Source organism: Ochotona curzoniae, unplaced genomic scaffold, assembly GCF_017591425.1.
Source record: "Ochotona curzoniae isolate NIBS_2020 unplaced genomic scaffold, NIBS_Ocur_1.0 contig_883, whole genome shotgun sequence".
NCBI lineage: Eukaryota > Metazoa > Chordata > Mammalia > Lagomorpha > Ochotonidae > Ochotona > Ochotona curzoniae.
Genome location: NW_024466599.1, coordinates 12,921,169 through 12,933,614, shown reverse-complemented (window position 1 = coordinate 12,933,614; position 12,446 = coordinate 12,921,169). Strand labels below are relative to the sequence as shown.

The 12,446-nt window shown below is 46.3% G+C and overlaps 1 protein-coding gene across 2 annotated transcripts in view; it reads left to right on the top strand.

The window, feature by feature from the left end:
• The first annotated feature begins 2,171 nt into the window (after positions 1–2,171).
• The window catches only part of WDR35 (WD repeat domain 35), a 61,930-nt gene continuing 51,655 nt past the window's right edge, over positions 2,172–12,446 (top strand). Inside the window, exons 1-4 of one of the 2 annotated variants that reach the window (XM_040993934.1) lie at positions 2,172–2,307; positions 3,003–3,120; positions 8,225–8,296; positions 9,488–9,580. In XM_040993934.1, the coding sequence (XP_040849868.1) occupies positions 2,284–2,307; positions 3,003–3,120; positions 8,225–8,296; positions 9,488–9,580 (307 nt within the window). In that variant the 5' untranslated portion in view covers positions 2,172–2,283. The remainder of the gene's footprint in view (positions 2,308–3,002; positions 3,121–8,224; positions 8,297–9,487; positions 9,581–12,446) is intronic. The other variant, XM_040993935.1, reaches the window with a different exon arrangement.

The window sequence follows — 12,446 nt, the reverse complement described above, 5'->3', positions numbered from 1 at the left end:
AAGATTTTTTAAAAAGATTTATTTAATTTTTATTACAAAGTCAGATATACCGTGAGGAGGAGAGACAGAGAGGAAGATCTTCCATCCAATGATTCACTCCCCACGTGGCCGCAATGTCCAGTACTGCGCTGATCTGAAGCCAGGAGCCAGGAACCTCTTGCAGGTCTTTCACACGGGTGCAGGGTCCCAAAGCATTGGGTCCTCCTCGACTGCCCTCCCAGGCCACAAGCAGGGAGCTGGATGGGAAGTGGAGCTGCCAGGATTAGAACCGGCGCCCATATGGGATCCTGGCGCATTCAAGGCGAGGACTTTAGCCACTAGGCCACACCACTAGGTCCTAAATAAAGATTTTTATTGTATGTGTATATTGTAAATGAATTTAATGTAAATCTTGAAAGGCAAGCATAACCTATAGATGTAAACTTCAAATATATATATATTTAAAGAAGAAATGAAAAATAAACCAAGGCAGTGTGTATTCTATGAAACTTTTGTTATTATGTTTCAAAATTTTTTCAGGTATGAGCTAGAGTTAGAATATTATTTTCCAAACTTACTTGAACACAAAATCAGTAATATATATATATTACTGTGGCCCCAGAGTGGCAGCCCAGTGACTAAATCCTTGCCTTGCAAGCCTGGGATCCCATATGGGTGCTGGTTCATGTCCCAGCTGCTCCACTCCCCATCCAGCTCCCTGCTTGTGGCCTGGGAAAGCAGTAGAGGACGGCCCAAAGCTTTAGGACCCTTACCGGCATGGGAGACCTGGAAGAGGCTCTTGGCTCCTGGCTTCAGATTGACTCAGCTCTGACCCTGTAGCCACTTGTGGAGTGAAGCAGTGGATGGAAGATCTTTCTCTCTGCATCTCCTTCTCTCTGTAGATCTGCCTTTCCAATAAAAATAAATCTTAGAGTAATATATATTACTGTATCAGAGCAGTGGTGGAATACAAGGGACAAACGAGAGCTCATGTACAAGCAGGCAGGGAGAGATGCGCCTGGCTGGCTTCACCTAGTGACATCTGACCAGCTAACTAGAAAACCTGCGCTGGCAGGACACTGATGGGTTTCCCCAGACAGTGCAGGGAGCCTATGAACAGGTGTCAAGTATTTTAGGTATTTACAGCTAAGTGCTGGAAACACAAAGATGTCAGCGACTGGCAGGAGGTCAGGATTGGGATTTGGCCCTCACAGGGTTAGGAAGGGCAGGGGCTACATAGACGTCTGGGGAGGAGGGCGTGGCAGAAGGCTCTATGGGCAGCACAGAGCTCAATGGCAGCCCAGGAAAGGCACTGCAGGTGGCAGTGAGAACAGATGTCACTGGCGAAGCAGAGGGACCATGCTCAATCCCAGAACGGTGGGGATGCCACAGACTCAGGTCAAGAGATTGGAAGATCACTTGAGATGGGGAAAGATTTCAAAAGACAGGCTAGCTTACACAGCTGCAGTTCAACAGTGCCGACCGCAAACTTTGGTAAGAACCTCTCAGGCTTCTAAAAAGGACAAAAGAAAATGCGGAAACAAGAGGAGGAAGAGAAAGACATAGGATATGCAAACAAGGTAAGAAATTACTGAAGAGCTGAAATATTTTCAAGTGGGAGGCTGTTCCCTACTTGTAGTCCCGCGTATTCCTTTGTAAGGATGATTGGGGCTGCGGCAGCAGCTTACTTAAAGAGAAAAGAAAAATCCTATATAAAGTTTTAAAAAAATTCCCTAAACAATAAACAAAGTGTTCTAATTCCGAATTGCTACGGAAGCTTCTGCGAGCAAGGTCTGGAAACGCATGCCTGCCCTCCCCGGGGTCGGCGGCCGGGTCTATCCCACTGAGTACAGGGAGCAACTCCTCAGGAGTGAGGGGATGGTGGGGCTTCCAGAACGATGCTCTGAACCTCGCCGGGATGGGCGCCTCGCCTCCTCAGTGACACCGACAGCTCACGACACCCCGCGGGAGACTGGGAGGTCATTGGGCGGCAATGGCAGATCGCGAGCAGCTGGGGCAGAAAGCAAAATGTTTAGAGGCGAGGGGACCCGCCCTGGCAGCCGCTCGCACCCCAGCCCCATGGTTCCAAGGCTCACCGATGTCTGCGCAGGCGCACAACACCCGGAGTGGGACTCCAGGGAGACACCGGAAGTGTCTCTCGCCGCCCCGGATGCGGCCGAGTGGCGGCGGTTGCCAGGGCGACGGGAGTTTCTTCTAGGCGCTGGTCCTGGCGCCTGGAGACGTAGACCTGCTTTTGCTGCGGCGGGCCTAGGCGGCGGCCGTCATCCTCCCGCGGTTCCCAGGATGTTCTTCTACCTGAGCAAGAAAGTGAGTTTTCCAGTGGGCGCCCTCGCTTTTCCCTCCCTTCCGGCTGGTTGCAGGCGATTCCCGCATCCTTCCCACCAAGCCTTGGAGTCTCCCGAACCCCCAACCCTCCTAGCGGCCTCGCCATCCCTGTGCCAAGCTTCCAGCTGTGTCCAACCTTAGACCTCCCCCCTGTGGGTCCCAGAGCGGCAGCTGGTCCCTGTCCCGGGTTTAACCCTCCGCCGGACTCTCCTGTCCGCGGCTAGGTCCCTGTGGGTGGTCAGCAGGACGAGTCATCCGCCAGGTGCTGCTCTGGCTTCCCCCCTCCACTTGTTGCAGATGCGGGCGATTTAAATTCTTGGATACATAGTGGGCCGCTAGGCAAGAGAGAGAGAGAGAAAAAGAAGTGGCCTACGTTTTGTGTGGGGAAAGAAACAAACGGATGGAAGCAATTACGCCCCGTCAGTACCATTCCAAAACCCCATCCCGCTACACCCTCCCGTGGGCTGCCTCCGCGCCCCTGGCCATACCCCTGTGAGCGCGTTTCTTCCCAGTTTCCCTATTGGAAGAGGCAGGGTAGCTCAGCGGACCGTGGCCATGTTCTTTTTTCTTGCAAAGCCAGGCGTTTTTCTTCCTGCAAGATCCCCGCCCCCCCATCTTCATCTCTAGCAGACTTCTAGATCTCTCTGGTGAGAAGTTGGCTGTGGTTGCCTTTACAGATCGCCATTCCTAACAACGTCAAGTTGAAATGTATATCCTGGAACAAGGACCAAGGATTCATAGCCTGCGGGGGTGAAGATGGATTAGTCAAAGTTTTGAAATTGGAGACACAGACGGGTAGGTGAATGTGGGCCCAAGTGCTGGAGGCTGGCAGGAAGTCTGTTGGTGTCACTGGCACTGTGAAATTTGATCGGGGGTATTTGTCAGTTACAGAGTTCTGATTTCTTTTAAAAGGAATGCAAACCTGAACATTGCCTGATGTTTTTTCTGAAGTGTTTGTGCGGTAAAGTTCAGACGATGTTACGTGTAAGGGTTGCATGGCTCTTGCTTAAGTTACTGATGGAATATGGAAAAGCATGAAAGAAAACGGAGTGGTTATATTGTCTGGCATCAATCTCATTGTTGTCCTGAGTGGCTAGAAGTGCAGTAAACATGTTAGCATCTGTTACCTGTCGGATGTGGTCATGGCCATGCACCTGGCGCAGCAAGAACAGATGATGGAATGGGCTTAAGATTTTTGTGAATGAGCAGGTTTTATACTTCTCAGGCTCCCCATTGTGGCTCCAATTTGGGGGTCCAGGTACTCCCTTGCGCAGTGTGGAGGAGGGCTAAGGAGGGTGGCGTGGTGCTCTCTGCTCTGCCATGAGACTGCTGAGTGACTTTGAGCAGGCTACTGGATGCCTGCAGACTTCACTTCCTGGCTTTTGTGAAGTGAGGGGTTCCGCTGCAGGAGCCTTGGGACTCCTGGCATCCTTGCCTCCGAGTTGTTACTGGGCATAAGACTTGGCAGAGGAAGTTTGTTCAAGTCGACTCGGGATGAGGCCTAAGAGCTTGCCTTTCTAGTGATGCTGCGTTGCTGGTCCTCAGACCACAGTTTGAGAAAGACTACCTTGTCGCTTTGGCCACGGTAGCAGTCACGACCACTGCTTGACTGTTTCTCTATATTGGATGTTTTAACTTCACAATTTCATTAGATTTTACTGGAAAGAAAATTGGGGCTCTGATGTAGTTAATGACTTACCTGTGATCACATAACCTGTAAAGGGGGAGCTGGGAGGCTCATGGACAGCATAAGCAAAAAAGATAATATTTGTTTGGATGTCTTGGGTTAAAGATATGAAACAAAGGACAAGATTGGATGATGTAAGTACCAAGTTAAATTTGGCTTTTGATGTTTTTGTAGTTCAGAACCTCAACACCGTAGTTTTCTTAACTGTATTAAATCCAAACTTTCTCTGCTGTGTTTCTTAGATGTTTATAAAGTCTCGGGGGTCCCTCTAGTGGGAACTGGGACTCGAGGTGTGAACCATGCTGAGAATAGAGAGACAGGGGATGCCGAGGCAAGATGAACCAGTGCACACTTTATTGAGTTACACTGGGCAACTTGTACCATAATTTTTGCAGGGCGTGCAGGCAGATGAAAGTTACTAGTTCCCTGGACAGTAGCGTACAAGCTACTCTCACAGCAGATCACAAGGGATTTGGAAAACAGTCACCGGTCTCAGGCAACAGGATAAGTAAACATGAGCTACAGGGACCAATACTAGTAAACAAGCAGATTTAACCAGAAAGAGGAATCTAACAGAACTTTGTACTCAGAGATGTTTAGGCCACAATCACTCAAAAAAAAAAAAAAAGGAAGATGATAAAGACATCACACTTCTCCAGGCACGTTTAACCAGCAAGGTGGCCTGCAGTCTCCACAGGAAGTCTGCTTCCTACTGCTTTCTCAGTGTGCTGAGAACATATGATGTTCAGGGTCTCTTGGGCATCTGATGGTCTGGGTCAGGGGACAGATCTCCACAATAAAGATGTTCCTATGTGTGTATTAGATACTTGTTTTACATAAAATCTGTGGTAAGTTTTAGTTACAGGAAAAAATATGTGAATCTTATCTAACATTGAAGGCATTTTTAATGGCGTTATTTGTTTTACTTGGGAATCAGAATTGCAGAGAGAGAAGAAGAGACAGATTTTTCATCCACTGATTCACTCCCCAAATGGCTGTAATGGCTGGATTGGGGCTGATCTGAAGCTGGAAGTCAGGAGTTTCTGGGTTCCCCAGATGGATGTAGAGTCCTGAGGACTTGGACCATCCTCCGCCGCTTTTCCAGGACATTAATAGGAATCTGGATCTAAAGTGGAGCAGCTGACATTAAGCAATGTCCACAGGGGGATGCCTGCACCACACACCGAGAATTAGCATTCTGTGCCACCCTGCCAGCACCTGATGGGTTTTCTTGTTTTTGCTTTTGCTTTTTTCTTAAATTTATTTTATTGAAAGGCACTGTGACAGCAAGAGAAAGATCTTTCATGTGCTGGCTCACTCCCCAAACGGTTACAGTACTTTGTGCTGGGCTGGTTGAAGCCAGGAGCGAGGAACTGCATTGGTGTCCTGTGTGTATGGCCGGGTCCCAATGTACTTGGATCATCTTCTGTTACCTTCTCAAGTGCATTGGCAGAGAACTGAATTGGAGACTGAGCAGCCAGATCTCAAACTGGTTCTCTGATATGGAATGCAGGCACCGTAGGAGATGTCTTTTTTTTTTTTTTTTTAAGATTTATATTTATTGGAAAGACAGATATACAGAGAGGAGGAGAGACAGAGAGGAAGCTCTTCTGTCCAGTGATTCACTCCCCAAGTGATTGCAACGGCTGGTGCTGCGCTGATCTGAAATCAGGAACCAGGAACTTCCTCCAGGTCTCCCACGGGGGTGCAGGGTCCCAAGGTTTTGGGCCATCCTCCACTGTTTTCCCAGGCCACAAGCAGGGAGCTGGATGGGAAGTGGAGCTGCTGGGACTAGAACCGGTGCCCATATGGGATCCTGGTGCATTCAAGGCGAGGACTTTAGCCATTACGCCACCATGCCAGCCCCATAGGAGATGTCTTAACTCACTGTGCCAGAGGGCAGGCTTCTCAACAACTTTTTGCTCTCCCACCGGGCACGTTTGATGAGTCACTGGTAGAGTACTCGTTGGTCTCAGCGAGCAGGAACCACGGGCGATTTGGGACATGGCATAAGTGATTTGTTCTGGAACTTAGTAATGATGGTGAATCATGCTGAGAGAGATAATTATAAGAAATGTGGCTGGGGGAATTCTCACCAGGTCAAAGTAATAACGGTGGTGGGGTAGCAGATCCTTCCTGTAATGACCCCCGTATTACATACCTACTACTTACCAAGCACTGTGTATGCTAAACATGTTGTTTTGTAGCTTTGCTAACATGCATTAGTTAAGCTATTACCGCTCCACAAATGCTCTATATCAGCCAATCACCCATGTGCCGTTTAGTACCGCATCGTGTCCCTGTACTGTAATCTGCCTAACCAGTTCCTGTGCTGAGTACTCCTTCATCAGTGACTTTCATGTTCTGAACTTTAGGGAAGGTTATTTTTATCTCTCAGCATTCTGACCTTTTCTTGCTTTTTGAACATTGATTTTTAAGACAGGAGGATCCAGATCCTTTCAATTACTGCTGTGTCTAAACATGTTATTTCCCCTACCTCTTCCTCCGTGGTAGGTCCCTGATGCTTCACTGGAGTCATCTCTTCTCATTACTGGAATTCCTGAGGTCTTGGCTTCTATCTGTCCTTATTTGCTGTCTGGTTTTCTCTTTCATTCCTGTGACCTTAAATACTATCTATGGAGTGATGCTCCGTAAGTCAGCCCACGCCTGCGTTTTCTGATTTCTACTGCAATCTCTCTGAGGCAAAGACACAGAGAGGGAGAGAAACCATGGAGGGAGATCTTCCTTCTGTTGGTTTACTCCCTGAATGCCCGTGACAGCCAGAGGCCGAGGCAGGCTGAAGCCAGGAGCTTGGAGCGTGCCCTGAGTCTGCCGTGGGGGCAGCGGAGCCCCAAGTACCTGAGCCATCAGCCATGGCCTCCCTGGATTGGTTTACAGGAGGCTGGATTGGAAGTTGAATAGCAAGGACTCAGACCAGGCACTGTGCTGTGAGATTGACAACTGTGCCAAGCACCCACTCCCAAAATTAAGCTCTGAATCTTCCAAATAGCTTCCTTAATTCATCTCCGCTTTCAGCACATCTCTTCATTTTTTCCGTCAATTTCTTTTTGTTTTATTTGAACGGCAGAGAGACACATGAAAGAGCAAGAAAGAGAGGGAGGGAGAACGAGATAGACAAATGGAGAGAGGTCTTCTCTCTGTTGGTTCATTCCCCAAACCACAGCAGCCAGGCTGAAGCCAGTTGTGACTTAACTGTGTTTCCCAGTGAAAAAAGGCCTTCTCAGCTGTGATACACAAACCTTGTTTCTTGTACACAATTATTTAAAGTATCATATAAGGTGAATGTGTATGCTACTTGAGACACTTAAAATTGACGTATCTGGTTCAAGTCCTGGCTGCTCTGCTGCTGTCCCAGCTCCCTGCTGATGCACACCTGGGAAGGCAGCAGGTCATTGCTCAAGTGCTTGAGTCCCAACACCCACTTGGGAGACCTTCGTGGTCACAGCAGGTGAGCTCTTGGGGAATGGATCAGTGGCCACACCATCGCTCTTTTTCCATCTTCATCTGTTCTTCTCTTTCAGTTGCTTTACCTTTCAAATAAATAAGTAAACATTTTTAAAATGTAAACGGTTCCTGGTGTGGTGGCCTAGTGGCTAAAGTCCTCGCCTTGAACGTGCCAGGATCCCATATGGGCGCCGGTTCTAATCTCGGCATCCCCGCTTCCCATCTAGCTCCCTGCTTGTGGCCTGGGAAAGTAGTAGAGAACGGCCCAAAGCTTTGGGACCTTACACTCGCGTGAGAGACCCAGAAGAGCTCCTGGCTCCTGACTTCAGATTAGTGCAGCACTGGACATTGCGGCCCCTTGGGGAGTGAATCATCAGACGGAAGATCTTCCTCTCAGTTTCTCCTCCTCTCTGTATATCTGACTTTGTAATAAAAATAAATAAATCTTTTAAAAAATGTATAGAATTATCTCTGGGCTCTATGTATAATGGGTGTAAGTGAGACATACAAGAATGTTATGCTCAGATTTGGGTCCCATCTCAAAGATATATCATGATTCATATTCAGATTACCAAAATCAGAAGTCTGGTTCAGGAATATTCAATCTGTATTATCTACCAGGAATAGCCATAAAAAATACCAACAACCTAACAAACAAAAAAACCAACCTTCCAGAAATGTCAAAATCTTAGAATTGGTTACTTTTATATATGTATCATAATACTTTATATTATGGTTTGTTTCTAGATGATGCAAAACTGAAGGGTCTTGCAGCCCCAAGCAACCTTTCCATGAATCAGACTCTTGAAGGTCACAGTGGTAAGTTGCGCATCCTTATTAAAGTCATCTTTGAATAGTGTTTTGCTTAGGTACTTAGAGACATATTACTTATTGCAATACTATCAGTTTGACATTATGATATTAAAATAACCATTTTTAGTGAGCTATAATTCATATGGTGGGACTTGTTCAATACTTTTTGCATGATTAAACAAATCTTTATTTGATCAAACAAGTCTAAAAGTGTTAGCTCTCACTTATGAGAAACACTGTCGTATGCTATGAAAGTCACATATATAATCTTTCTGTACTCTGTCCCTGGTTCCAAATAAAGTGTTATTAATCTTAGGAAATGTACATCAAAGTAGTTTGGAAAAAATTTAAAATAAATCGATTATTCGTTGAACTTAGGGGTGTAATATACACAGAAGAGCATACTAACAGAATAAAAAAAATGGGGATAGAGAGGTAGAAAGTATCAAGACATATAGATTCTAACAGTCTAAGTTCTACACGATATGGAAAAGAAAAAAGACATATAGACAAAAAATAGAACCCAGACGAGTACTTCAGATGGTGTCCTGGGGACGTTGTCATGTGAGGCAGAGAGAGGCCAGTTGGGTAAATCATGATTGCATAGACATGTGACAGCTCTTACAGCAGGCTGTGACAGCTGTCTGCGGGGTGAAACAGGTAAATTTGAAAAGTGCTATTATATGTTGTGTAGAAAATTAGTGATATCAGGAACTATAAATTAAAAAAAAAGGATTTATTTATTTATTTGAAAGACGAAGTGATAGAGAGAGGGAGGAGAGAGAAAGATGAAAGAGATCTTCCATTTACTGATTTACTCCTCAAATGGCTCAAATAGCCAAAGATGGGTCAGGCCAAAGCCCAGGTCTGAACTCCACTCTGTTCTCGCGCGTGGGCAGCATGGAACCCTTGAGCCATCCTCTGCTGCATCCCAGGTGTGTCAGCAGGGAGCTGACTTTGAAGTGGAGCACCAGGAACTTGGAACTGAAGTTAGCTTTTAGAAGCCGGGTGCTGAGTTCATCTACTGTGTCCCAGCACTGGTCCCTCCTCTAAGTTTGTTAAGTGATATTTAAAGACTGTCCAGTTTCACAGGAACCATACTGATTTTAACATTGTTTTGGTGTTTAGGTATGTAAAAATATAACTCTAAAATTAGTTATGGTCTTCTTAAAGTCTCAAAGTTGTTTTCTATTTTAGGTTGTGTTCAAGTTGTCACGTGGAATGAACAGTATCAGAAATTGACTACTAGTGATCAAAATGGGCTTATCATTGTGTGGATGTTATATAAAGGTGCGTTAAGGTCACTGTTTAAGCTTTCAAAGATTGGAGTCTGGATCCCTGGGTTGGGCTGGGGAAATAACATCCCTGAAACAGGCCCTCTTGCCCAGCAGCAGGCGTGGATCCTCACTGCCCAGGGATATTTCTGGTTTGACTACTGCCTGTTTTTCTCTTCTTTCCTTTGAATGGTGACACTGCATTGAGAAGGTGAGCCAGGTGACTGCTCCCCAGCTCCAGAATGAGCATGGTCAGTAGCAGGAGAGTGATTTCTACTTGTAAATGCGTCCTCTTTTGTCCCATTAGATTTCCAATAAGAATTCATCTCTGCATGGTTGGTGACTGCTGTTAGCTTATTCAACCAAAAATAAATTTATGTGTTTATGCAGAAATCTGACACCCTGATTCATTGGATCAGTTAGCTTTCTTTTGTGGACGCACGTTCTAGTTCAGCTCTGACTGCTGGCTCACAATTTGTGCCTCTTGTTCACATAGAAGTACAAGAGAAGGATGAATTTGGCTACATCATCGTTACCAGAAAAATAACTCGCAATACTGGCATATGTTCTCCTCGTCCCAAATTATGTGATTATTTCTTTTTTTTTTAATTAAATTTTTTTAATAAAATTTTATTTTGACATTCTTTACATAGTTACTTAGGGTAAGAAGGTTCAAGGGCTACAGGAAAGTGGATAAGACTAGTATGTTTTCCATATTGTTACCTTCATGTTTAAAGGGGGGGTATTAAGGGAGAAGGCCCACCCAATTTCCCACCCTCCCCAGGTCCCGGATGTAGGGCATGCTCTGAGGTTCTTGCTCAAATGGTTTTGACATTGCAACAGTTATGAATCGCTGTCAATCTTGCCACTCCAAGCACTATGAGGTCTTTGAAAAATCCACTGGTTGACATAGTCCATCATAGCTGAGATGGTTGGTTGACCTGTTCTGTCTTCTCTCTTTTCTTCGTTAGGATTCTGAGTCTAGCATTTAGATTAGAAAGATCTCCAAAGAAACTTCTTGTATGTGCTAACAAGTACAGGGCCTGGCACCGTCCATCGCTCCAATCAGCTGGTTGTTGCAATTGCTGGGTTGGTTCTGTTTTCACTCCCGACTTCCACTGGTTCTGCCCTGCACATACTTGGCCCTCACATAAACCAGTGGGAGCTGCAGCCTAGTTGGAGCGACCCACAATAACCCCCACCAGGCCCAACGCCTAGCCTGGTTTGCCAGTAAGTGTAGCAGTAGTCCAGTCTGTCCCACACCCCATTCCACCCCAGCCGCTATCTTAGTTTTATGTCCTCCTGTGGAAGTGGTAACCCAAGAGGGATGAGCCCACTATTTCCCTCCCAGGCCTCTCCCACTCCCAGATTCCAGCTGATGCTGCGTCTAAGCCCAAACAACCCTCGCCCACTTTAATTTTGTTTGCACCAGTAGGAATAATCTGCCCAGCCCGGCTTTTCCCTGATCTAGTCCACATGAGGCACGCAGGTGTGGTAGCTCTGCCTAGTCTAGTCTGCCCCCATCCCAGCCTATGCTCTCCTGCGGCAGTAGCTGTCCAGCAAAGGAACCCTCCCTATTCCCCTGCTGGCTCTGCCCCCTTCCTTCCTTGTTCTCACACTGGTTGGACGCTGCGGTCCCCTCCGGTACAGGCAACCTCACCTAGGCATTCCATATTGTGCACTAGTCTTTGTCGCGACCAAACCTGGGTCGACCCACACTGGTGCCTGGATTTGCTAGCGGATGACGTGGACAGATTCACCCTGATCTTGCCCCCACGTCTGCCAATTGTATGCCAGTGGGTAGCTTTCCATGGCCTTTTCTGGGCTGTTTCCTATCATGTTTCTTGCGCTTACCTGCCGGGTCTGTGTCCTGCCAGAGGAGTTTATGTGATTATTTCCTTGCCTTATAGGCCTGACTTTTTATATTTGAGTATGATAAAACCTTTAAAAAATGTAAAAACAAAACATCCCTGTATTTTGCCTCTAGCATGTTTATGTTACAAAACAGTTCACATCTCATTCCAGCCCATTTGCAGTTGGAATATTTTTGTCATTCAGTATTAGCGATGCATGTCACTATTGTAATACGAGCTGTTTACAGTTTTGTCAGTCCTGCTTTGGCCTTCCCCCTAATGTGCTGTATTTGATATGCTTGTAATCAGTGGAGGATTTACGTGGCCTTGGATAGCTGTCATGCTGGGTTTTCTTTCGTTATGGTTTGAAGTATGTTGTTCAAGTGGGAAAAGTTAGACTTACAGAAAAATCAAAAGTTTTTTTGTTTGTTTTCAGAAATAATTGAAGTTTTTGTTTTTTCGTTTTTTAATTTTTGGTTTATTTATTTGAAAACCAAAGTGACAGAGAGAGAGAGAGAGAGAGAGAGAGAGAGAAGTGGGGGATGGGAGAGTGGGAGAGAAAGAGATGAAAGGGACCTCCATCTGCCTCCATTTCCCCAAGTGAACGAAACAGCTACGGCTGGGCCATTCCAAAGCCAGGAGCTGGGAACTTCATGCCAGTCTCCCTGCGTGGCAGGGGTGTGGGAAGGAACTGGGCTGGAAGTAGAGCAGCTGGAACTCACAAGGGATTGTGCCTCACAATTGCTGGCATAACCTGATGTGCGACAATGTTAGCTCCAGAAGGGTTTTTTTTTGTTTTTTTGTTTTTTTTTAAATTGGAAAGGCAGATTCACAGAGAGAAGGAGAAACAGAGAGAACAATTTTCAATCTGCTGGTTTACTTTCCAAAGAGCCACAATGGCCAAAGTTGAGCCTATCTGAAGCCAGGAGTCAAGAGCCTCCTCTGGGTCTCCCGCATGGGTGCAGGGCCCCAAGGCTTTAGGCCATTCTCCACTGCTTTCCCAGGCCACAAGCAGGGAGCTGGAAGGGA